At 39.1% G+C, this 26,726-nt stretch overlaps 1 protein-coding gene across 1 annotated transcript in view; it reads left to right on the top strand.

The window, feature by feature from the left end:
- Positions 1–26,726, top strand: part of GATB (glutamyl-tRNA amidotransferase subunit B) — a 41,105-nt gene that overhangs the window by 6,260 nt on the left and 8,119 nt on the right. Inside the window, exons 3-11 of the mRNA XM_054165198.1 lie at positions 6,433–6,546; positions 9,401–9,599; positions 10,544–10,666; positions 13,785–13,898; positions 14,926–15,010; positions 15,383–15,427; positions 17,065–17,254; positions 24,885–25,018; positions 25,501–25,579. Of these exons, the coding sequence (XP_054021173.1) occupies positions 6,433–6,546; positions 9,401–9,599; positions 10,544–10,666; positions 13,785–13,898; positions 14,926–15,010; positions 15,383–15,427; positions 17,065–17,254; positions 24,885–25,018; positions 25,501–25,579 (1,083 nt within the window). The remainder of the gene's footprint in view (positions 1–6,432; positions 6,547–9,400; positions 9,600–10,543; positions 10,667–13,784; positions 13,899–14,925; positions 15,011–15,382; positions 15,428–17,064; positions 17,255–24,884; positions 25,019–25,500; positions 25,580–26,726) is intronic.

The raw sequence follows: 26,726 nt of genomic DNA, 5'->3' as shown, positions 1-26,726 counted from the left end.
TGGGTGTTACTAATATACAGAATTTACCTGATGCATTTGCTTTTAAAGGCACTGAGTTGTGTAAAAATTTGTTCAGGTCTTGGAAAGATGAGGAAGGCCTGCTCTGTTAGCTTGCAGGGCTGGGCTGTGGTGGGTGTTGTTCCTCATCTTTTATGGGCTCATTCAAAGCCCTGGGGTTGTCTGTGGAACTAATTTCTTTCACTGATGTCCAAGAAGTGTTACACTTCCTCAGTTACTGTGGTTGCTTAGCTAATTTTATTTTGTACTTAACTGTAAATGCCATTTTTCTGGAGACACTTCTTTTGTGCTTTGAGGATTTGGTGACATTTGTTGGTTTTCTCTCAAACTCTGAAGAAGTTCCCTGTAATGCTTATTCTCTCACTTTTGGCAATGTCTAGTTTATTTGTCAAAAGTTCTGATATTCTGTGAATTTTAATCTTTTTGTCAACAGTTCTTGTAGGGCACTGTGTCCTTAGCACCTCAGTAAGCATGTTACCCATTGAGCTCTCTTTGTTTTTGTAAATGTTCCTGCTCATCTTCAACAGGTCCCTCTGCCTGATGTAAATTTGCCAGTTAGAAGGACATTGAGTTCACAAAATGTCTTTCTATCACCTACTTCAGTAGATCTTTCGATGCATTTGCAGTGTTGTTTATGTATTTTATTTCCTTTTGTATTGGTTTTTAAATTATTTTACCTTTTCCTTTATACAGATATTTTTCTGCTTCTTGTTGAGGAGCAGGAGTTTGTACTATCTTGATTCCCTTCTTTCACAAAATTCCATTATTGTAATTATTGTGCCATCTTTGATACTTTCAGACAGTGTGACCATTACATGACAACTTGACACATTGGTGTCCCCTCTTCTCTGGATTCAGTGTAAAATTGTTGCTTTAAGACATTAGCTTTTCCAGTAGTTTTTCTTAGTGAGCTGGCAATTTAAGTTTGAACTGAGTGGATTTTTGCAGGTAAATTACTATTACTTCTGTTATCAATCACTATATACGCTCTGACACCCTTAATTGATTTAATTTTCTTTCAGTGTGTAGACAAACAGTCTGGTTCCAAGTGACTCCCTTTGAAGAAGTTCAGATTAGTGCTTAGTATATAATTGCTTAACTTTGTTAAGCAAAAGTTTCTGTAACAATCATGGTTCTTATAATTTGCTAGCATTTGAACTTTGTTAGCTGGCATCTTGCTTCTTCATTCTTCTTAATGATTTTTTTTTCCTTTTTTTTTTTTTTTTTCATTGGAAGGTTATCTAGAAAACATTATCTAACAATATCAACAGGTAATTGTAGGATGGGGCTTTGTTCTTTTCATGGTTAGCTGTTCTCTTGTGTAGTGTTGTGTAACTACCAGGTTATTTTGTTTGAAAGTTACCTATCTTGATGCAGTTAGGTTGTAATTGGTTCCTTTCTTTGTGTTCTTTCTGATTATTGGACACCTTGCCACCTTAAATAGGGCTATGTGTTTGATTTCAAGAGGATTATGTGAACTTTTGCAAATGGTGTTTATTAGTTACACGTTCAGATTTTGCCACTGCAACAACTGGATCTGGATCAGATAACATGAGCGACAGTTTACATTTCAGCTGGTGTGAGAGAGAGAGAGTGTGCATCCTTATGACATGTCAAAAAAACCATATGGCAGATGCAGAAGGCTGTGCTGTCAACAAGGAGGGTATGAATATTAGAGAGATACTGGACTTCTTTATATTTTCCCCTGAAGTTACAGACCTTCATTTTTGGAACATGGGAGGTCTTTGCAGACCAAACAAATGCCAAGACTTAGGTTAGGTTTTTTTGGTGTTTCTTTGTTTGCTTTTTAAAAAGAAATCCTGTATGCTCAAAGAGATGGAGTCTGATAGGTCTGGAGACCTATTGAAGTAAGTGGGTCTCTTGGGAAGTGGTTGTCTCTTCATTTACTGTAATGTGCGTTCTGTAGGTGCATAGCTACAGGTTGTTTACACTCTTCTGTATGTGTGTGAGGATGCCAGTGAAGAATGTTGAAATTGTCACCTGCGTTGTCAGGCTAACAATCACAATTGCATTTAGATACGAGTCGTCCATTTTGAAGTTTAACTTAGGATTGCTCTTCAAAGAACTGTATATTGCAGCTGGTTGGTACTTTTAACAAAGAATACTAAGACTGTATATACCCATTAGTGGAAGCAAATAAAATCAGAGACATATAAAATGGGAGTACTGGGAAATTAGGTATGTCTGTTGAGGTTTTTAAAGATTACTGCCTTGTCTGCAGAGAGCCGGCTAGGTATGTTGTACTACTTCCTTCTTCTAGCTGTTATTTTTAAATGGAAAGGAGATAAGATTAAATATTTCTTAGATAAACAATCCTGTAGTTAACCTGTCAAATGCCAATTTCTTCATAAGCAGGGATGAAGACATTAACATAGCCATTTAGGGTGAAATCTCCTTTATTAAAATCTGTAATCTGGAATAAAAAACTTCATAAATTTCTGGGGAATTATTTTTATTTTACTGTGTTTAATACAAGGAATTCTTTGGTCAGTAGCTTAGGGGTCCTGAGTGACACTGTTTTGGCAAAGATTACCCAAAAAAAAAAAAAAATAGCAAAGATATATAAATATTTTTTTTCTGGGAGAGGGATTTAGCTGTTCCTTCTATTCTTCCCCTCAGTTATCCTGTGTAGTACTTACTAGCAAAACAAGAAGCTGCATACCTGCTCTCTTTAAAATGTAAACATTATTATTTACTAAATATAGAAATGTATATGCTCATCAAAGAGGGAGTCAACTTTCTTTAATATGTTAACATATTAAACAACATTCCTGCTGTTAAAGGAAACAAACATTTAAAAAACAGCTTTTGGTGGGAATTTATGCTGTTGAAACTATTGTGTATGGGTTTGGATAGCTGTTGAATGGTCTTGTATTTAAAACCAAGGCCTTGACTAAACTGACCTTGCAAATAAAGATGATTTTTAAAAGAAGGCTTTCCACTTGTGAACTAGGTAGAAAGAGTAGGTGAGTATCAGAAAAAGAAAGGTCTTGCTTGGATTGTTCTTTCATTCCTTCAGCACTCAGTTACCATGGTGCTCTAGCAGGATAGCATAGCTACAAAGAAATGATGTTGTAATGCTATTGTTAATGCCTTTCATGAGTTTCCAATACAAACAATCTACATTTTCTTTTGTGATAGCTCCTTATGATTTTCTTTAAATACCTAGGAAAGATGGTCCCGTTTTGGAAGTCCAGAAATATTTAGGAAGGCTTCATAGGCTCTGGTATTTTGTGCATAACTGTTGCAGGAGCTGCATCGCCTTCTTTCAAGGCCAGCACTTTGCTAACATGCCAGACTGGCAGTTTGTCAGATCAAGCCAGTAATTTAAATCTTTGGTGCTAGTCAAAGCTGTCAACTTAATAACAGCTTACTGCATAAACAAGCTTGGGGGACTTATTCTCGGCCATTATGTGGTAATTTTAGGCTATGCCTTTAAAAATTTTTCACAGATCTTGAACAGAAAGTGGTAAAATGTAAATAAATCACTATTGGGTGTAAGAAGAAAAATAATGATAGTTCTAAACAATCCCATTGGAGAAATAAGGGACTTAAACTAGTTGTACCAAAACAGTTTCGCTTCTCTTCTCTCTTCTTCGCTCTGGGAGAGATACTATCTCGTTTCTGCTTGACGTTGGCTGCATTGTTTTGGCTAAGTCTAATGTCTCTCTGCACCTTTCTCTTGTCTCTTTTGCAGGGAGGGAGAAGCTATTAGCTTTCCCTGGTCCTTGTGTTGTTTATTAATTGTAAATACCTGTAAATGTTGTAAATACTGTATATTTTGTATGTATCTGTTGCATTCCATTGTAGATTGTAGTTTTGCTTGTAAATACAGCTTTCATTTGCTTTCAACTGAGCTGGTCTGGTAAATTTAATGTTGGAGGGGAATTTTCAACCCACCACACATAAGTATGAGAAATTTCACATACTGAATTAATGTTTATCACTGCAGATTACTTGAAAAGCTAAGCTTGTTTGAAGGAGAAGTAATAGTTTGCTTAAACACCTCCACATGCAGCCTTGATCACTGGAGTAGGTAGCAGTAGTAACTTAAGAAATGGAGTAATATTAAACATCAGCATTTTTTTTTTTTTTTTTTTAGAAAGTAGAGGGTCACCTGGTCAATTTTCTTTTAGATTCAAATAAAACAGAGAAAGCATATGGATGTAGTAGACATATCAGTATCCCATAGTGGAAAGATCTGCTTTGCGATGCCTTTTATCACCACAGAGGTTGATAAAGTAGCATGGGAGGTGGTGCTAGTGAATGAGCAATGATGCATATATAATGGTTTGGCTAGTATGACCTAGTACATGGGGGACACATACACATGATGGTCATCTAAATACTTAGTAATACTACATTTAAAATAATTGGTGCTTCTCATATTTATGGCAGATTTTCCCCAGACACACAAAAATGATTCATCAGCAGTAGTGCAAAATTTCTCATTGGTGTAAGTAGTACAAGTGTGGGAATTCCTTCCTTCACCTCAAAACAGTGTTACTCCTCAGGGCAATGAGGAAGATGTGGTCAAAGGTTACACTGCACTTCTGAAGAATGTGTGACAGGCTGTGACTTGGGAGTTAGCTTTTGTCTTACTTTTCAGTTACAATTGGTCGCAGCCCTGGCACCATCAGGAAATGCAGAAAGACACTGACATAGCAGTACCTAGACCTGACAGAGCCCTGATGGATTCTGGTGACCAGTTGTTGCAAGGCTAACTGGCACAGTCCTCCTTAATTTGTGAAGCTAAACAGGACCACACCATACAGCTTTAGAACGGGGGAAAGTTGCCTGTGTATTTAGAAATATAATGATATTTTAAACATTGAACAATTTGACTAGTACTGTTACAAGCTTCCTTAAACACTAAAAAATATGCCTGTACTGTTTGGAAGCATTTAGTTGTCAAAACCAGGAGTTTCTACCATATAATGAACTGCAGCTATTGTACTAAAATAAATTAATATTTTGTAGTTCCAAGTTTGCTTTAGATTACTGTCAGGACTAATTGTGTTCATTTTGCTGCAGATCAGTATTTCAAAGGGAAACTGGTTTTCCTTCTTTCTTGTTTAAATTTTGCTTTATGTGTCTTTTAAATTTTTTAATAAATAAAATATGCCTGAACAGATGATGTGTTCTAGTTAGCCATATATAGCTCTGCTGAAGATCTGAAAGTTCCCTTGTTAAATGTCTGTTACATAAAGAGTTTCTTATACTTATTGTTTTTTACTTGTTAAGTATTAGATGAGTAAAGCAAAGAGATTCCTTTTCCAGCTGAAGACATGGGATGATGGAAAATGTGCAGGTGCTTAATCTGTTTTCAGAAATCTGGCTGCAGAATATAAAAAATAAGTACTGTCAGAAGCATTGAAGAAAGAATTCTTTAAACCTTTTATGTTCTGGTCATGTAGATTCTTTTACATAGTGTGCCCCTTTAATGGTCCTGCTGGAAACTGACTTCTTGGCAGCTGCACAGTGCAAAGTAGCATGTATGAATTTCTATTCTATTTCAAAGTATTTTAAGTTTAAGCATGGCAGAGTTGTGCTAAGACAAATTCAGTCTTCCCTTCTTTTCATTTTAATCCAGTTGATGTTAGTTAAACCAACTGTTAAATTAATGAGAGCACATTTGAAAAGAAAAAAGGGGGGAAAAAACCATGACTTTGAAACATCGCTTGCTAATATTTCTTGAAGTAGAATTTCCTTCTGCTCTGGATTGTGACCCTAGTGAGGAGAAAGAAGGGTGTGACACTGAGAGTGATGGGTCCATGGTGAGAAACCACATTTAACTTCATGAAGACTTTTCTGGGTCTTCAGATCACATGGCATTATGCAAGAGCCTTAATCCCCTGCTTTACCTGGGTACTGGAAATGCATGTATACATGTAGTCATGAGATCAGTTGACCTCTCTTCTGTTTTAGCAAAGCATGTAAATGTGCTGGTTAAGCAAAGTATTGAAAACTATGTGTAGACACTCATTAATTCACTGTGGTTCTGTAGTTACAGGTGTTTTACTGACATGGTGCTGCAGCCCCCAGTGCACATCCCCTGTGTTTTCAGTCCCCAGTCAGAGTTTACAGCTGGTTATAAGTCAATTATTATTTCTTGATTTGTCTCTTGTACACTTCAAGATTCAGCAGTAGTAGAATGTTTGCAGAAGTGACAAGATGGAACAAGGAATCACTTGGTTTTTTGTCTTAAAGCTTTGCAAATTTGTAGCTACCGTGACTTCAATGATGAATAGGAGCTACCCACACAAGGCAAGAGAGCTAATGGTGGGTGAAGACAAGCAGGATTGAGTATATGCTCCATATATGGCAATGTGTGGGAGACACATTTGTTAGATACTGAGTATCTGAACAAAACCATGTGTCATGTTTCCTTAGGTTCTCAACAGGAGGTGTGTAGAAGCAGCAGTGATGACAGGCCTGGCACTCAACTGCAGTGTAAACAAGAAGTCCTTGTTTGACAGAAAACATTATTTCTATGCAGATCTGCCTGTAAGTATGTAAGTATAACTGGTCCTTTTACAACAGTAGGAGAGGACAAGTCACGGATGGCAATAGGGGATGAGTGAAGAGATACTTTCTCTGTTTTCAATCAGTGTTCTGCTCACTGCAACAGGATGCTGTGCTACGGCCTGATGAATAGACAGCTGTACCCTGGTGCTCACTGATTGAATATGATTGCTCTGATTGCTGACTCCTTGCTTAGCTGCATGATTCCAGTAGCTTAATGTAATTGAATTGGGAGCTGGAGCTGCTTTGCCCCTCAAGTTCTCCATTCCTGGTGTTTAGTACTAATTGTCTGTTAGGGTAAAGGCAGTCTGATAACAGTCCTTCATTTAAAGTGAATGTATAACAAGCACAGGTTCCAGTGGCATAAACATAATAGTGTCATTTTTGTGTATGCTTAGAGACCTAGAAATACTTAATTTCCCTCAAAATTTTCTCAGTCAGTAGATAAATTAATTAAAAAAATGAGAACTGAGTCTTTGCAGTATGGTTTGTTAATAGCTTTCAGATTTGGTAGAAGTTGTCAGTGGAAATCAAATGCATTTTGCTTCACTTGATATGGGTGTTTAAATCATTTAAGAACTTGGCTTCTGTCATTGAACAGGATGCAGCAGTGTTTGAGCCTTTTTTTTTTTATATTTTAACAAAATTTAATCTCCCTAATTTTGAAATTCTTTTTTCTTCTTTTTTTTTTTTTCCCCTCCTGTCAGCTTACTTGTACTGAATATTCAACTTAACACTAACCTGTCACAGGGAGGATGCTATTTTTCTTTTCACTGTTTTTGGGGTGATGATCTGATAACTGCATTAAAAGGAAAAAAAAAAAAAAAACCAAAAAAACCCCACCAAACACAACAAACAAATAAGGTGTTTCTGTTTTATCTGAAAAAGACGTGGTATGTTAGTTTACCCTCTCTTTAGGTGAGGAGTCCCAGACATAGAGAGGAGAGTGGTGATATTTCTTGGGTCCCAAATTAATGTAATGTGTATACATGGTGTATTATTAACCAAGCTACTTTCTCTTCCACTCTTTTGTTCAGGCATTAGAAATATTTTAAAGTTGCACAAAGCATCTTGGTGTGCAGCACCAAGTGGGCCTTGTCTGTGGACTGAAATTACAGGATCTTCTGGTCAGATAAGCATAGAAATTTGGTCAAGGAGATGCCGACATATTTATTAGCCCGAATTCTATTTTTTTTCTGTCTGACTCCTGCACTTCAAGCACTGACAATAAACTGCCCAACCTGCATTTCACAGTGAAACAATTTAGTCAGGAGCCCTGTAATAAGATGCAGAGTAAGATGCAGAGTTTAGGCTAATGAGCTGTATAGAACAGATAAAATAAATCCCGCTCTTAGGGTTGTTTGACAGTGGGATTATTGTTGCTCTTGGAAATGGGGCTTTGGATGGGAAATAAGATTCTTGTTATTTATTGTAACTATTTCAGACTTTTAAAAACCATTTTAATGAGAAGTTTTAGGAGATGGGAAGAGCTGTGTGATTAGCATAGGCTAATGGAGTCAGGTTGGTTTTTTTTTCTTATGGTGATTATGGTCATGCACTTTCTTGCGTATATAAATCGAGCTGTTCACAGGGCTGGACCATTGTTCTCCATTCCAATGCACTGTCTTCATCTCTGTATTTTAGAGTAAGCTCATTCTCCTTGCAAAATATGGAAATACCTTCTCCTAGTTCATTAAAATCTGGCAGGACTCTTTTTGTTCTCACCACTGGGGGCATGAGCAGGCTAGGAAGGAGGAAGAGATGAGGACTCTTCCTCAACAGGGTAGTGGATTCTCTTCTGTATGTTTATATCATTGCTGTTATTCCAGTACCTTGTCACTGGCAGCCCCTTCTCTGGCTAGCAGTTTACCCTTTGAGTGGTGTTAGGCATGAGGTGGTATGCCACGGTTTAGTTGATTAGACGGTGTTGGGTGATAAGTTGGACTTGGTGATCTCAAAGGTCTTTTCCATTCTGGTCTGGTTCTATTCTATTCTGTTTTGTTCTATTCTATTGTGTTCTATTCTAATTCTTCAACTGTGTGCCTTATATGGGTTTATAGTGTTTATCTTTTAAATTGCTATATTAATGAAATTGAGCTTTGTATTTCCTTGATTTCCACCCCTGCCTTCCCTCTCCCTCTCCTCCCCTTAAAGAAGTTCTGAACAGGCAGACAGGGATATATTCAGTCTAATGGGAGTATGAATCATAGTTCCAGCTTGGGGATAGACTAAGGGCAATGGTTTCAAACTAGAGAAGAGTAGATTTTGATTGGATGTTAGAAACAAGCTCTTTACCATGAGGGTAGTGGAACACTGGAACTGGTTGCCCAGGGAGGTGGTTGGGGCCCCATCCCTGGAAATATTCAAGGCCAGGCTCAACAGGGCTCTGGGCAGCCTGATCTAGTTGAGGATGCCCCTGCTTGCTGTAGAAGGGGGTTGGACAGTAACTGACTTCAGACAAGATTTAACATGATCACAGAACCACAGATGTGGAAGAGCTTCTAGGCCGTTTCCTGCCCCAAGGCAACTGGTTGTGCATTTGATAATTGACTTTTGCATTAGTGTAGCATCTTATACTTTTCTGTATTACAGAGTATTCTTATTTTCTTCAGACCTCCAGCTTTTCACAGTTACGGTAATTCTAGACCAGTCTTCTAGCTGATAGCAAAATAACTTTTGAACTTGCATGTCCATGTGTTTCATCCTTTTATATAGGTCACTATGGAAAATGCATCTTCAGTTTTGTTCTTAGTCTATAATATTTTTCACTTGGCCATGCTATTGCTTCCTGAAAAAGTAATGTTTTATTTGAGTACAAAACTCTTTTTGTGGACAGGCTGGCTATCAAATCACTCAGCAAAGAGTTCCTATTGCGGTGAATGGAAGTCTGTCATACAGTGTCTGCATAGACAACAAAATGAGCCAGATGGTGACCAAAACCGTGAGGATTAAACAAATCCAGTTGGAGCAAGACAGTGGAAAGAGTCTCCATGATGACACAAGGAGCCAGACTCTCATTGACTTGAATAGGGCTGGTAGGCATGGATCATTTCTCTATTTTTCTTCTTTCTGTGTCTTTCAAAGTGACAGGGAACAGGTGAAAGACAGCCCAGTGTGTCTGTCCTTGAAAATAAAAATTGGTTATCAGGGGAATACTTGATTTTTATTTAGTTTTTTTGAATGGCCAGTGGGCCATTCCCATTGCTGTCAGTTGATGACAATTGGCAATAGCAAGTTAGAAATCTGCTGGCTTTAGTTTGCACAAAACTGTATTTCTCAGTCACAGCTGCTCAGCTATTTAAGCTCCTGCCACTGTATGCATTGTTGTTTAAAGATAAAAAAATCTCAGACCTAGTGAATCAGGTTTGTGTGTATAGAAGAAGCAGGTGCTGGAATTTGTCAGTGCATGAGCCTAACATTTCCTTAATTATTAGCTTTGAAAAAGTTAGATTTTTCTCATTATACTTTGAAATTGTAAAGGGAATGAAACAAATTAGTACACAACATAGGCAGCAACCTGGATGGCCTAGCTTAACTGGTATACAAAGCTCTGGTGTCCATTAAAGTCATGGACTGTGCCTGCTCATAATCATTGAATGCTGGATCCTGAAGCTGAAAACTAGACTATATCTGTTTACAGTTCTGTCTGTTCCAAAATTAGTTAAATAAATTTTAATCTGGAAATGGATTGGCTGTAAATGGGAGTTCTCTTGGAGAAAGGATGAGGAGGAATGTGTCCTTCAAAGGCTAAAGGACTGTCTGTGGTTTGTCTGTTCCTTCACATAACCAGGAGGAAAAGTTTTTATAGCTGTCTGCAGCTAGGCCCATAGTGACAGTTACTAAATAATACATAGGAGGTTATTTATTTTATTTCATTTTCAAAAAAATCCCAAGTGCTTTCATGTGTTTAGCCAGTTGCATTCTAATATGCCAAGATCAAAAGCTATTGTTGAAAATCTCCTGTCTCTTTCTCTGATAGGAGTTGGCCTTATGGAGGTTGTCATGGAGCCTGATATGTGCTGTGGGGAAGAAGCAGCTGCTGCAGTCAGAGAGCTTCAGCTCATTCTTCAAACACTTGGGAGCAGCCAGGCAGTCATGGCAGGTATAGAAGGGGGGAAGGGCATATTCCTTTGTCATCAGTAATTCTCTGCATTTGCAGGAGTTTTGCAGCTTCTGATTGTTTTGCTCTGTAGCTGCTTATAGCACATAGCTTTTTTTAGCTGTTGTTTTTGCAGTCCTCAGAGCCTGTCCAAATGTCCACCATGCTTCAGGTGTCCTAATGGGCCTGCCTTCATCTGCAGAGCTTTGCAGTGCTAGATTTTATATTGCCTCACACAATCATTTTACAGGATAAACCTAGGCAAGAAGCAAGGGTTCTTGTAGTGTTTCTCCCTATCTGTCTTTGTCTTTCTTGCCTCTGTAGTACAGAGATCTGCAGTAAGGATTAGTTGTTGATTATGAAAGTTACAGCACGAAGTAGTGGGAGCATGGATCACTTTGTAACTTGTGTGTCAGCTAGTCATAAAATGGGTGCAGGCAGTAAACTTTTACTAGTGTCACGGGTGAATTGTCTGATGCTGCATAGCAGGCATGGATGCTGGGGTTAACTCAGGAATTAGTGAGGCTGCAGCTTTTACCCTATTTGATAATTTCACACCCTCACTATATCTTTCCCTCCATTCCAGCATTATATTCCCTTGGTCGTAATTTCTCTTCCCACTGGGAAGGCCACTGCTGGTCAGAGGAGGTGAGACAGAAAATTGTGCTGGCTTCTGCTGTAAAACACACTTGCAGATGCTGGTCTCAGGTGTTAGAAGCCAAAGTCCCTAAGAATTCCCTGACATTTCTCTTCTTTCATCTGCCTGATCTTCAGGATTCTGCCTCACCTGCAGGATCTCTCTAGCAAAGATCACTGCTATCTCTCTGAGACCACTTCATCCTTTGGGAGCCCCTGCTTTTGGTACCAGCTTTTCTTGCTGGAATCCTAAGGTTCCAATTTTCACACTAGGTGGTGTGCAGAAGCACAGTGTACAATCAGCCTCTTAACTGGTGATTCTGTCTCAAGTCTCATTAATAGGAGGATTCAGGTCATACCACTTCTGCTCAGTTTCAGTGTTATCAAAATTTTCGGCCAGACCATGGTTACAGCTAGTAAATAGGCTTCTGCTTGAGAGTTTAAAAGTAGTTTGGGTCATCCATCCTTCCCTCCACACAGACACCAAATTATCAGCTGCCTACGAGAGTTCACAACTTAACAGTTGGCCTCACTATTTTGGCAACAACTTCAGTCCATAGTATAAGTGGATGCATCTCCTAGAGAACTGAGCCAAGAGTGGTCTGTCCTGTCACCCAGTGAATGGGATCCAAAATAAATGGATAGTGATACAAATCTAATTTAATATAGGGGGGAATAATAATTGCTGGACATTATATGTATCTTTGCATTGTCTCACATTAATGTTATGTGTGTCAAATGGGACTCAGCTGTTAATATTGAGCAGCCAGTTTGAATGCTTCTTTAGACACCCATGTAAACATGTATAAGCCATTGTTTATCACTACTGAATTTGGCTCTAAGATTGCCACTGGAATTTCATTGTGGTGTCTTTTATTGCAGTGAGATTTCTTACTCTAAAGGAGATTCCAGTGTTGGCAATGTTTTTCCTCCAGTATGGTTAGCTTTAAAAGTACTTGGATTTTTTTTTTTCCAAAGTGGTGTTTTTAGATGCTTTCTGCTATGGTTTTACCTCATCATAAATACTTTATTTCAAATAAGGGCTTTACATTCTCATATTTACCTTTTATTCTACTTGTGTGTTCAGTATAAAGACAAGTGCCCACTTTTACCAGGTGTTATTTCATTGACAACAAATGCATGAAAAGATGATCTCATTGCAATGTAGAAGCAGGTCATGTCTCAAAATGAAGCAAGGGCAGGACAAGACTATTCCTCTTCTGGAAGAAGTACTCATTTCACCCGAAAAAGGGAGCACAGGCAAACCACTTCTCTTCAAAGAGATGTTGGATCATTCCAGCACCTTTGTCCTTAATTTTCACGTCTGGCAAGACTTTATGAAGACAGAGGAAATTAGTGCACTGTCACTTTTACAAAGTGTAGCAAGGCCTCTTTAGTCAATTTACATGCATTGACCAGAATAGATTCTGAAGCTGTAGACATCGTCACAGGTTTGGCTGTGAGCTATTTTATACTCTCTTTAGTAATGCTATTGTATCTAAACACTAAGTGTTTGTTTCTTGTTACTGGTATTTGAAATGTAAAAACAAACAAACAAAAATCCAACACCAAACCAACCAAATGGGAAAAAAACAAACCACCAAAACAAAGAGTAGGGCTACAGATGATCACTGTGCAATATGAGAAAAATAATGTTTCCTTTTAGTATAATCTCTCCTGATTGTTTATTGCTGCCTGTTGAATAACTGTGGTAAGCTTTTTCTTCTCAGAAGGGATGTTTTAAGAGGGACAAAACACAGAAAGATACAATTACAAGTTACTTGTGGTTGAATCTTTCAGGATCTCTAAGGATATTATTTTGGACTAAAAGTACAGGATACTTGTATATACAACTTTATATTCAGTTTCAGGTTTTGGCAGACAGGGAAATTTGGGGCAGGGGGGAGATTGCAGTTTCTTGAAGGAGAAAAAGAAAATTACACAAAAATCCAATACTTCTCACATTTTGTCCTTGAGCTGTAAATTTCCAAGAACACCTTAGTAAATCTGTTCGACATAACTGTAAGTTCTTGTGTTCTATGCTAGAGTAATATACATCCATCAAATCGTAATTTCCAAAGGTATTTTTAGGCTGTTTTCAGAGGAATGGAAGCTCACAATCCACCATTTTAAATTGCTTGTCTAATTCTGCCCTTTATTTAAGAGCTGTGCATCAGAAGCTTTTTTCACTATATGGCTTAGAGGATCTGTGCTGCACTGCACCATGTGGTTTTCTCTGAGAGGAATTATGAGCAGTAATTTTTTTTTAAAGTAGTAGTCTCAGGTAATTTTGAATGATTGGAAGAAGGGTCTTAAGATGGAATCACAAACAGAAAGCTATGATGAGGTGGTTGTTACACCTTACTGAATATATTTGAGTCTACTATTTATGCGCTGCACATAACATGGAGTTTTTCATGCATGACAAGATTTTTACTCTAGTTTACAGGGCAGACCAATCTGTTGATGAAGTTTCTTTTTACAGAGGGTCAGCTGAGAGTGGATGCCAATGTTTCTGTGCATCACCCTGGAGAGCCGTATGGAGTGAGGACTGAAGTGAAGAATATCAATAGCTTACGATTCCTAGCAAAAGCAGTAGGTAAATGATGGTTCCTTCATTACAGGAGCATTGTAGGTATTTTATGTGGTCTGACATAAAATATGTCAGTCTCCTGCATGCAGTAACTGGCCTTAATGCCCCAAGTAGCTTCAGCTGGGTGTCCCATCTCTGCACCTTACCCATGGATCCACAAGTCCCATATAAGCTCAGACTGGGTCATTCAGACTTTGCCTGAGTCCTGTTCTGTAGCACTGTTCTGAGTCCTGTCTCGGGAGTTCCCTCCTCCTGCATCTGACTGAACTCCCTGCATGGACTCTGCACTCAACTCTCCCTCTCACTTTGACCAAGACTGTCCATGGACCCTATTAACAGTGCATGCCTCTGCCCAGCTGTTCAGACCACTGAGACTGCACTGGGCGGTGAGGGTACTGCCTGAGTTGTGGTCACCCTCACCTCCTGGTCTGTCTCCCCAAGAGGATCAACCCAGCTCCTGCTGCTCCCTGACAATACAAATCTTAGTATGGTGTACTGTGGGGATAGCAGCTGTGTTAGGCTGCAGTTTTCTTGCAGAGGTAACCCTCTGCCTGCAAGAACAACAACACAGATGATTTAATGCCTGGTGTGTTTATACTGAAATAGTTAGCAGTAGCTGTGTCATCCAGTATAAATGCTTGCTTTCCACTGAGTTACAGTAGTGGTATGTATGAAGTTCAGAGGCTGTTCAAGTATGAACAAGAAAAGATGATTAGTGCATCTCCCAAAGAAAACTTAACTGTGTGATAGGAAGGTCACTAGGAATGTATGGCTTGGCTGCAGTGCCTGGGAGAAAATGTTTCTGTCTAGAGGGAATGAAAGAAGATGAGGACAACACACAGAACAGTGCTGGAGAGTGAGACAGCGACTGAAATTCTGCCTGTAACTACTGCTGTTTATTTCATTAAGGTTAAATCAACAAACTCTTCCACTATTGCATAACAGTGAAAAATGAAATAGTGGTATGTACAAAGGCTAATAGTATGTAATAATAGTATAACAAACTTACTTGTTTTTCTTTTATTTCTGTCAGACTATGAAATACAGAGACAAATTGAAGAACTTGAAAACGGAGGAACAATTCTGAATGAAACACGAGCCTTTGATTCGAAACTTGGGTGAGTTTTTATTTTGGAGGAACATTAGGAATCCCAGACCTTAGAATGCCAGGGATTCCTGGTGATGTGATCAAGAGAGGTAATGTGGAATCACTCAGCTTCTGTCTTCTAAAGCTAATGTTCACAGGTATAGTCTCATCACACGTAGCGATTTCTTCTTAAAGTTGAGGCTTTTCCGCAGCAGATTGTGTGCTACGTCAGGCAGTGTCTGTGTGAAAATGACTACCCTCTTACATACTGCTTCAGAGAATGCATGTCTAAAGAAGCTCTCCTGATCTTCACAAGGCAAAGCTTTTGGTTTGTGTTTTTGCCATAAAACTAATTTTGTGCTGTACCACTTACCTCATCTTACTTGTTTTGTTGTTATTGTAGGTGCACTGTACCAATGAGAGACAAAGAAGCAAAACAGGATTATCGGTATGTATTTATTTTAAATAAAGTTAACATTTCAAGAACTGAGAATTTATTGAATTTCTTAAGTGCAGACAGTGTAATACAAGCTCAGTACTCATAGGCAGGTTTCTGCATTAGGAAGTTTTTAGACCTAATGAAGACTTTACCTTGCTAAGTTCTTCTTGCTTTCCGCCAGTGTGAGATGACAGCCATTGAACCATAAATAGCCACCCAAGAAGGATTTAGCCAGCGGGCAAGGAATAAGTCTTGTTGGGAAGCAGTGCTGCTGGGAACAAGTACTGGGGTAATGCAAAGCAGCAGCACAGCTACTTATCACCCTAGCACATGATGTAGTGATATGGTGTCTGGATGGGATGAGGAAGAGGGATGCCATTCAGTAATTGCTGATTGCTCTGGGCACCCCTTTTCTGCTCTGTGTGTGCCTGCTTCCTCTGTTTAGGACAATCTTAGCACTGATTCTCCTAGTAGATCCTTAGCATTGCATCCCAGAGACGGTCTTCGTGTTACTCCCGGAGTTCAGTTCCCAGCTGGAGAACTGTTGTTCTGCAGGAGAACTTCCAGAACCTCTTAGCTTTGCCCAATCTGTGTTCCTGTTAGATTGACATATATTCTAGGACTGGTGTTACTGGAGCATAGAAAGGATTTCAAAAACATCCCACAAACTTTAAATCTGCTTTTTAAAATTGTTTGGTTTTACAATTGCAGCAGAAAAGGTCATGGCCACTTTGTGAATTCTTTATTGTGGTAGGGGCTGGCATGAGGTTTATTTAACAAGTCATTTCAAACAAATGCAAAAGAAAATTCATGAAAAACTAAGCAAAACCAGTGAATCTAAGATATTTCAAACAAAGGCCAGAGAGGTTATTGCTATTACTGAGATTAGCATCAGTATTAAACTGTGTTTTTCAGATTTGTTCATAATTCACTGCTGCACATTAATATATTAAACTTAAAAAAATATGTTTAGGCAGATATGAAATAGAAGTTATTATAGTAAATGTTAAGGGTGCCAGATGTCCTTTTTTTCTGAAATTTTGGAACCCCTCATTTGATCATGTAAGAGTGAGCTTTCTGCTTCAATTGCAGCTATTCCGGTGGTTTAAATTGGCCTTCTCTGTAAGGGACCCTTTTGTTCTGTGATGGCCCCCTGCTGAGCAGAATAACTTTGCTTTTAGCACAGCATGAGATTTCATCAAGATTTTTGAAGTTAGTCTGGAAAAGTTATAAGGTGCCCAGAACACTCCTGGAAGTTGGCTGTCAATCTGGGTTTTTCCCTGGCAGTCCATTCCTGGTTTTGTCCAGATCTACAATTCACGCTTGATGCCAAAAGGAGTGGATTTGTTTTTATTAGGGGGGAGGGGTGTTGTTATTGTTTTGAGCGCAGAAGTGTTCATTACTCTTTTCCTATTATCAGCTCTTTGAAAATCAGTGGCAAATGCTCAGAGAAAGGAAACAGAGGCTATGCAGCAGTCCAGCTTATCTCTTCCTACTTAACAGTAATATTCCAAGTCGTGAATTTTATTTTGTTGAATAGTAATGCAACTCCAGTTAAGTATAAACTTGTGATATAAAGTATTTCCTTGTTTAGCTTCTGACTAAAAGTAATCATAATAAAGGATTTTCTCTTTAATTTTTACTAGGTTTATGCCAGAGCCAAACCTTCCTCCGTTGATTCTGTACGATACTAAATCTTTGCCAGCTAATATGAACCATCAGCAGGTGGTAAATATTGATTGGATTCATGAAAGACTTCCTGACCTTCCCAGTGTGAAGAGAGCAAAGCTTGTTGAACAGTATGGTATTCTTCCTGAACACAGTTTCACCTTATTGGTAGGTCTATTGATAAGTGAGAAGCCCAAAAACTTCAAAGTCATGTGGTTTTTGAAAAGATTTATAGATGTCCTATTAACCAGCTGTCAGTTCTCATGGATGTTTTTTGATTTGGAACTATATCCAGTGCATACCCAGTGTGTATCTTGGAGCCATATACATGGAGTAGTGGGGAAAAGAAGCCATAGTGAGTATGCCTTAAAGGTTTTCTCATGCAAGACACAGTCAAATAATTATTTCATATTGATCTTGTTTGTCTACACATGGATGCACCCATGACTGACTGCAACAAATGTACAACTTCTTGCTGACAAACCTTTGTCTGCAAGTGCCTGATCTTCTTGTTCTTCGGCCTGGTGCAAGGCTGGGCACATTGTCAATATTTAGCAAATTAGTAGATGTATTTTTCTGACTGCAGAAGGAAAACCCAAAGTTTAAATCTTTCAGCTTCATGTGCCTGTTCATCTTGGCCTCCATATTATTTTGGAAAAAAACCCCAGACTTATTCTTAGCTAAGTACTCCAAGTGGCTGTACAGTATTAACTTTTGACCTCACAATGCAGTTTAACAAGAAAAGGTTCGGAAGGGGGAATGAAGAATCTGAGGAATCACAGAATGTTAGGGGTTGGGAGGGACCTCCGGAGATCATTGAGTTCAAGTACCCTGCCAAAGGAGGATTGTTTAGGGCAGGCCACACAGGAACACATCCAGAAGGGTTTTGAAAGTCTCTAGAGAAGGAAACTCCACAACTTCTCTGGGCAGCCTGTTCTAGTGCACTGTCATCCTCACCATAAAGTGTCTCCTCATGTTGAGGTGGAACTTCCTGTGTTCCAGCTGACACATGTTCTTCCATGTCCTGTGTCTGGACACCACTGAAGAGAGCCTGGCACCTTCATCCTGACACCCACCCCTCAGATACTTGTAGATGTTAATAATATCCCCTTTCAGCTTCTGTTCTCAAGACTAAAAGAAAAGGTAAGAGGGAAGAAAAGGATGTGTCAAAAATGGATATAAATAAGGAAGTGACAGCAAAATCTCCTGGCTTTCAAAATACAAACTGTGTCATCTCTTTGCCAGATTTAAGTGTGTGCACTTCAGTATACCTACCCAAGATTAGGCATTTCACATAGCCAGCTAAGCTAGGACAGTTACCTGCTTTATTATTTATTATTTCTGTGATTGAGACAGAAGGAAAAGAACTTCCTTAGAGTAAGATTCAGAAGGAATTGTAAAACTTTCTCATTGTCCTTTGGAGGCGTTCCAGTCCTTTACGCATGGCAGGAGAGCAGCACACAAAATTTAACTGCTTAATGTCCCTCCTTTGTAATTTAGTACAGAACCTGATTCTACAGGATAAAAAAATCCAACAACATAGTCTTTCTTCTGAAAGAAGCTATTAGGATTTGTGATGGTGTGCCATTGTAGATCCTTTACCATTTGGTGAGCAGGTGAGCCATAAGTCTCATCCAAGTCACAAGGACCCAGTGATAGCATCAAGAGGTGTCAGTAGTTCTCACCTTTCTATTTCATTGTGTAAGCTCCAAAATGTGATTTTGCCGAGCATTCCTGACCTTGCATGCATTTTTTCCACATCAGCATATTTCTCACATTAAAATAAACAGACCTCAGAAAGGTAGATAAGTTTTGAACTCTTTTTTTCTCACTTTCCTCCTCCTTCCCCTGTGTTGTGCCTTGAACTTGGCTTGCTGCTAATCACTACAACTGCTTCCTCCTTTACCCTGTTAGTGGGAAAGGAACAAAAAGAGCAAAAGCAAGAAGACTCATAATTTGAGATAAAGACACTTAAGTAAAAGAAAGAAGAAGGAAAAAACCCAAAAGTGATGCAGATGCAGTCACTCACCACCTCCTGTGAGTAGGCTAATGCACAGCCAGTGTCTGACCAATTACAATGACTGCCTCCGCCCAAATCTCCTTCCATTAGTTTTCCCTATTGAGCAGGAAGTTATATGGCATCTAATAACCCCTTGGTGAATTTGGATTAGCTGTCCAGTTTGTGTCTGCACTCAGCTTCATGCCCACCTTTGTCCTACTTTCTGTGGTGGGGCAGAGCAGGGGGGAAAAAAAGAGTACTACTCAGCAGTAGCCAAAACACCAGTGTGTTGTCAGAACTCCTTTAGTCACCAATCCAAAATACAGCACCCTATGGATTCTGTTGCAGCCAGACCCAGCACACCCACTCCTTTAACCTGGCATCAGCCCACTTTTTGCATGCTACAATTTTGCTGGTATTGATGGGTTCTGTTGTGTGGTTTCTGTCATCTATCAACTAGCCTATATATTCATCTTTCTTTCCACCTGTTCTATTGCCTTTGCTTTCCTCTCTTTAACTTTTCTCCTTCTTGCAACATACAAGACCATTAATAAGCTCCAAGCTGAAATTTGGGATTCAGCTTGTAATAAGATAATGCATCCATTTGAATGCATGAAGTGAACATGTTCTTCATCGTGGGTCGTCTTTTATTGTGCATTAGAATGTCAGCATGTATACTCTCCATAAAAGTTGCTTGCCTGTTCACTGGGAGACTAGTTAACCTTAATTCATCTGAAAATGGTCTGTCCGTTGCTGTGTTAAGCTTGCATCAGACATCGCAGAAGACTGCTGATAGGGCCAGATGCACAGATCTAATGAGCATTCTTTCAAGTTAGAGCACCCAGGAGTACTCATTAAATAAATGGCAGTGGCAGAGGGATGACTCTAAAATGCAGAATCTCTGTTGTGCACCAACTTGTTAGAGAAAACATTATGCACCAAAGTTACAATAAAACAATGCTAGACTTCAGCCTGCAAGTGAGCTTCTGAGCTTGCTTCATAAGCTTTATTCTCATGTACAATAACTGCCTGTGTGTACTCAGCAGTGAGAATCTGAGACTCCTGCTCTGCCTGATTACAAGATGTACTGAAATGGAGGGAGAACATTACCTATTAATATCATCATAGCTCAAGTATAAATGGCTACATTTGTGACAGTTTTGTCTAAATAGTGAAAATAAGTAAGGGTTCTGCTTTTCTCTGTTGCTGTGGTTTATCTCAGCCAGCAACTACACACACACAGCCATGGTGTAAGCCAGCACCATGGAAGTGGCTTAATCCTTCTCTCTCCCAGTGGGAGGGGGAGGAGAATAATAATAATGGGTAAAAAAAAGAGAAAGAGGGAAAAAAAGTTACAACTCATGGGCTGAAATGAAAGCAGTTTAATAACTAAAAAAATAGAATAGCAATAATATAATAACAATTGTAATGAAAAGGAATATAACAGAGTGTGAAATAAAATGCAAGAAAAGGACAGGTGATGCACAATGCAATTGCTCACCACCCACTGCCTGATGCCTGAGGGGTGATCTACCCTCTGGGCTGACTCCCCAGTTTATATCCTGAGCATGATGTTCTTTGGCAGGGCTCATCCCTTTGACTACATCAGGTCAGCTGTCCTGGTTTTGCTTCTTCCCAGCTCCTTGTACATCTGCTCGCTGACAGAGCAGGGGAAGTTGAGAAGTCCTTAAACTTAGTGTTACTTAAAAATAACTAAAACATCAGTGTCTTATCAACATTTTCTCACTAAATCCAAAACACAGCACTGTACCAGCTACTGGGAAGAAAATTGCCTCTGTCCCAGCTGAAACCAGGACATTACAGCACAACTATTTATATTTGTAGAAATGGAATTCTTTGACCCACACAGACTCCATAGAGTTAGGAGTCTGTATGCAGTTTCTGCTTTGCTGTGTAGGCTGGTAGGCTGGCACATATCTCAGTCAAGAAGGCTCTGGCAGCTTTGCCAGTTACGGTATTGAAGTTCCTTTGTCTTTCTTCCTATTGAGTCAAAAAATAAGATGTATTGATACAGATATTAATGTGCTGTTTTGTTTTCAAAAAGCATGCTGATGTCTGGAGAGGTCCAACTCAAAAATAGATTAGTTGTCACAGTACAGCATTAGAAAACCCTATCTGGTTGCTTCCTTTCTTAGCTGAATTCAAAGTCATCTTGTGCACTTACTGTTGTGCACTCTGTTCCTCAGATAAAAGTGGCTGTTTCTCTTGGGCTTTGGCTTATTGCTTTAGTGGAACATTTGCACAGGTGAGTCCTTTGAACAGACAAAAGTAGGATGCTGTAAAAATTGGTTTTAACCATTTTGTTCATTACACACTGTCCTCATTGTACAGGTGAATTTAGGCGTATTTTTATGACTTAAGTAATTTTGTAGTAAGCCATAGGAAAAAGCTTGAACTTTGCCTGCTCTGCTGCTCTGCTCTAATAGTGTAGATTTTCTGCTCATTGTTTTATTTGTTTGTTGTTTTTTTTTTTTCCCCTGATAGTCTTGCACATTTTTGCAGCAGTTGTTACCTCACAGCTGGTTATTGTGGGAACTGTGATGGTGAAAATGGGAATAAGAAAGCAGAAAATGACATTTTATTTCTGAACATTGATGTAGTTTTCTTAAGTTCTTTGAGAAACACTACTTTTTTTAAAAGCATAAAGTTTGCAGTGTAGACCAAATGGCTTTAAAGATTGTACCCATGGTATTCTGTAAAATAGTGTGTTGTTTTAAACTTTATAAGTATCTGAAATTCAAGCACCTAAAGCCTCTAAGCACCACTAGGGTTTTTTTGACATCACAGTACTATTACATGTTAATTTTAAATTAGAAATTTGCATCTCTTTGAAATACTGGTGTATCAGATATCCTGCCAGTGAGACTCCAGTGAGTTTGTTACAGCATATTGGGTATGTAGTGTGGGCACTGAGTGGGCCTGAATCACAAACATGGTGCTGCAATTCCAGATTTCTGGGTTTCTTTCTATGAAAGTGCCTTAAGGGGGGCCACAAGAAGGCTGGAGAGGGACTGTTTACAAAAGGGCTGTAGCCATAGGAGAAAGGGCAATGGTTTGAAGTTAGAGTTCCTAACATCCAACCTAAATCTACAACTGTTTACCATGAGAGTGGTGGAATGCTGGAACAGGCTGTCCAGGGAGGTAGTTGAGATCCCATCTCTGGGGATATTCAAGGTCAGGCTTGACAAGGCTCTGGGAAACCTGATCTATGTGGAAGATGTCCCTGCTCACCGCAGGTGGAGTGGATTAGATGCCCTTTGGAGTTCCTTTCAACCCTAACCATTCTATGATTGTAAGAGTAAAATAGGGTATTCAGAATTAAGGGAGAACAGTCACTTAGCTTGTCTGTAAACCAGCATGTTTAAGTGTGTAGTGGTTTTCAGATCTGTCACGAGGGAGAGGTGCATGGGTTGCTATTTGGGAGTAAATTTAGCATGAAGATAGTTTACCAAAATGCAAACAAATTAAAGCTCAAATAGTACAGTGTCTAGAAATTTAAGCTAATCAAGTTATGCCTGCATTTTTCTAATATGGCAAGAGAATAAGGAATATGTTTCATTTATGTCAATCATGTTGATGTTTTGACATTCTGCCTTATTTCAGTCTAGCACGGCTGTTTTTTCCATCTCTTTGGCTGCAGCGAATGACAAGATGCAAAGGAATTTGGGGGAATGTATCTGGTTTTATGTGCACAAGTAGTGAGTTATGGGGCTTAGTACCTGGCACCCTATGTAGGTTTGTCTGTATGAGTATTCCTGGGCTTTTCTCTTGCTGCTTGGAAAGCATCTGATTAAAATGTAATGGCTGGGTACAGCTGCCCTTGATTTTCAAAGATCTGGCAGCAGGGTCACAGCTGTAGCTCCAGCTAGGTTAGTGGTAACCAAAAATCTGAATGCAGCCACTGCTAGAGATGCTTTCAAGTCTATACATGATGAAAGTGTTGTGCATGCTGTGCCTGAGTTGTGTAGTTTGCATTCAGATGTGTGGCATCTGCAAACATTGTTTTCATGTGCATAATGTTGTAGGTAGACCTATTCTGCCTGAAATGTTTGTAAAACCTTCTGCAGCATGTTTAAAGAAACCAGCTTTTATACAGGCTCACTTCTTCCTACCTAAATTGGACAGGTGTTTTTGTGGAAGGGAGCCTACTGTTTAAATAATCAGTGTTTGTTTGTGCTATTGAATCCGGAGGTGAATTAGAGTACAGTATTTAGTAATGCATTTTAGTAATTCCACTTAACACTCAGTTTTTAATCAAGTTTGCTATATTTCAGTATTCAGGTTATTCTTTTACTGTATTTTATTTTAAACCAGATTTGTTCCTCTGGTCTATTTAGCATTAGATTTTACAAAATGTGATTACCAAGTAACTGCTAGTTACATTTATAAGAACACTGAAAGAGAAGGGAATTACATCTGGGTGTATTAGATAGATAGCTATAAGGAGGTCCAAGGTCTGCCTTGGTTCACAAAAGACTTCAGTGGATTAAGAACTTGGTTCCTTTGCTCACAGCCACAAGTTAGTTTCACAGCAGCTTTACAGCACATCAACCATTATCGTAAGTACATTTTGTTCTGTTTCACAGAACATAGAGCAGTAGTTTGCAGTCTTCTCAAAAGCCATACATCATTACCACTGAAAAATGTGGTATCTAGAGCTGTTGGAAGTTTGTGTTGTGAATGTTTTGAGGAGGAAAGTCTAAAATTCTGTATTGCTCTGATGATAAATTGCCTTTAAAAAACAAGGATAAATGCCACTGTTTTGATGGGATGTGTTGGAGTGGGAAAGGCACACCATGGCTTAGTGTGTACCTGCACTGAACTCTGAAGAGATCTGACTGCAGTCAGAATGTGCTTGGGAAGTGTTTTTGCTGTGATGACAGTATACTTAGAATAGCTCCTTGGCTGTCTCTAAACTGCTACCTCTTAACTTCTGAGAGCTGGCTTGGCTTCCTGTGCATTTGTGCCACACACTTCAGTAAGTCCAGTGGCACACCGGATGTCTCCTTGAAAAGGTAGGAGCTGCCACTTACTATCTGTTCAGACTTCAGTAGACCTAATGAGTTCTGTGTTGCAGTTAAAGATCCATCAATGCCTTGATGACAAACAGCACAGCATTCAACAGACTGTGCAGTGTCTGTTCCTCTACAAACAGTCTCAGGTTTTGCTTAGGCTATAAATTGAATTCCCTACTGTCATATTTTCTGAGCATTTAGGGTGCTCTGGGAAAGCTTACATAGCTTCTCTGAAAAAACTAGAAAAATAAACTCCTGCTTCTTACAGTATGACCTTTCTGTATCATTGAAGGGTGAGTGCAAACTAAACTTATTCCTTCACTCCAAAATAAAGACAGGGATTGCAAGATGGAGAGTGAAATACCTGCAGAGTTTCAGGAAAAATCTCTTCTTGGTTAAAGGTAGCATGACAGCCTGTTAGATGGCAGCCTTATATTTTCTAGTATCATATGCACTTAAAACACAGGAGAAGATGAGAGATCTTCTCATCAAATGCTCATTTTGGGGAGGAGTAAAGAGAAAACAGATCACTGATTTATTGGAAGTTCCATTGAAACAGGTGGGCAGATCAGCTGTATGTACCTCTTCTAGCCTTAACATTGTTTTACTCTCATGTTAATAAAATTTCTTCTAAGGTTTGTGAGTTTGCAGTGAATTCACAGAAACAAGTTTACTTTAGGATTGAGTATTTAGTACTCCAAATGTAATTGTATCATGTTTTCACTCCGGTATCTTTCTGATGCATTCAACTTTTCTTAAACAGAATGAAGATGGATTAACAGAATTCTTTGAAAATGTGGTGACTCAGACACAAATGAAGCCCAAGAAAGTGATCGGCTGGATTCTAAAAGACCTGCTCAGTTATTTGAAGCAACATTCCCTTACAGTAAAGGAAAGGTCAGGCTTCTTAATTACTACAGTGGTGAATCAAAAGCATAGAATCACAGAATGCTAGGGGTTGGAAGAGTCCTCCAGAGATCATTGAGTTCAACCCCCTGCCTAAGCAGGATCACCTAGGGTAGGTCACACAGGAATATAGCAGGATTGTTCTCATTGCTCACTTCTGTGCTAGTTATTATCTGTGAATTTTAGGCAGTACTACACAGGCCTTGATGCTGTCATGCTGAATGAAATTAAGCAAACACCTTGCAGAGAGAGAGGACCATGTAGTTAAGAGCAGTAATCAATCTTCCTTATTTGGAGTATGACGTTTGTGAGGCATAGTCAGGCTATCAATACCACACTTCAGTACTGTGCATGATGAGGGAAGATGCTGTCTTGTCATACAAAACTCTGTGATCTTTGGGCAAGCGACAGCAGTCTAGATACGTTACTTCACCTTATCCCCTGAGATAACTTCTGCCCCATTTTTCCCCTAGCCCAGTCAGTTCTTTTCTCCTGGCTGACCTTCTGAACCTCATAGAAAAAAAAGAAATTTCTTCTACAGCAGCAAAGCAGGTAAGTACCTTTCTGCTTTTGCTGTATTTGAATCTGTGGCTGCTTACTCCATTTGTGTAGCAATTTTACAACCAGTGCGTACCAGTACATCCGCTGCTTTAAAAGGAAATGACTATGTAGAGTGGTGAAGGATACATTTTGTATCTATATTATATACATATAACTAGATTAAAATGCCTCAGGTGTATATAATCTTACAGATAGGCCTGCATATTCAGTGTTAGAAGGGGGCACAAAGCAACAGTAGTTTCAAGCAACGCAAACTGAAATAATTTGATTAAATCCTGCTTTTGAACAAAACCACAGTTCGAGTCAGGTCTGAGTGAAAGGTCAGTGGGAGCTAATTCACAACTTGCAGTTAAGATGAGAATATCAGTTACTAGCTACTAAGGGACAGTAAGGTCTAGGTTCCCAAGCATTAGCATATAGAAAAGGATGTAATTCACCTGAGTGTAGTCTTCTGCTTTTGTGTACCACTGAGTCAAAGTGCAGAGATCTGGCCTTTCTTTTATCCTTGCTTCTTTGAGCAAATGCTATCCTGGATCTCTCAAGCAAGGACTGATAGTAAATCTAGTTTCTCCCTCTTTTTAAATGTTGTCTCACTTAAAACATTCTGAAAAATCAGCTCTTGATAATTTATATCAAAAATTGTGAGCTGCTTAGGATGGGTGCAGTGACTGTTATGTCTAAAGACAAAAATCGGGATTATTTTGGTGAGAGGGAATACTCTGTCATTCACCTTAAGTTGCTGCTGGCTCATTAATGTAGAATGCACTATCTTGTCAGATTAATTATTATCCTCTAGATAAGTACATTAGGTCACCGCTTCTTCTCAGGTGTTCCATCAGTGCAACTGTTAATGAAGATGTTTAACTTGCAGTGAAGATACTTAACTTGCCTTGCCTGCTTCCCGGCTTTTAACACTCTGAAATACACAGGGCAGGTTTCCAGCTCCCTAGCACATGTCAGTTGAATCCAAATACAATTCTGGAATAGTACTGAAGTCAGTTCACTATTTTCTGCATGACAATAAGCCAAGCATAACTGTGGCACATGTGGGTCTTTACCTTACTAGGAGACATTCAAACTTCCTGACCTGTTGTTTTGTCTTTTGGAGATGTTCTTAATTACATTCGTCTTGTTGGTG

This window comes from Dryobates pubescens, chromosome 1 (genome assembly GCF_014839835.1).
Source record: "Dryobates pubescens isolate bDryPub1 chromosome 1, bDryPub1.pri, whole genome shotgun sequence".
Lineage (NCBI taxonomy): Eukaryota > Metazoa > Chordata > Aves > Piciformes > Picidae > Dryobates > Dryobates pubescens.
Note: the sequence above shows the minus strand (reverse complement) of the source record. Positions and strands in the feature narration are given on the sequence as shown.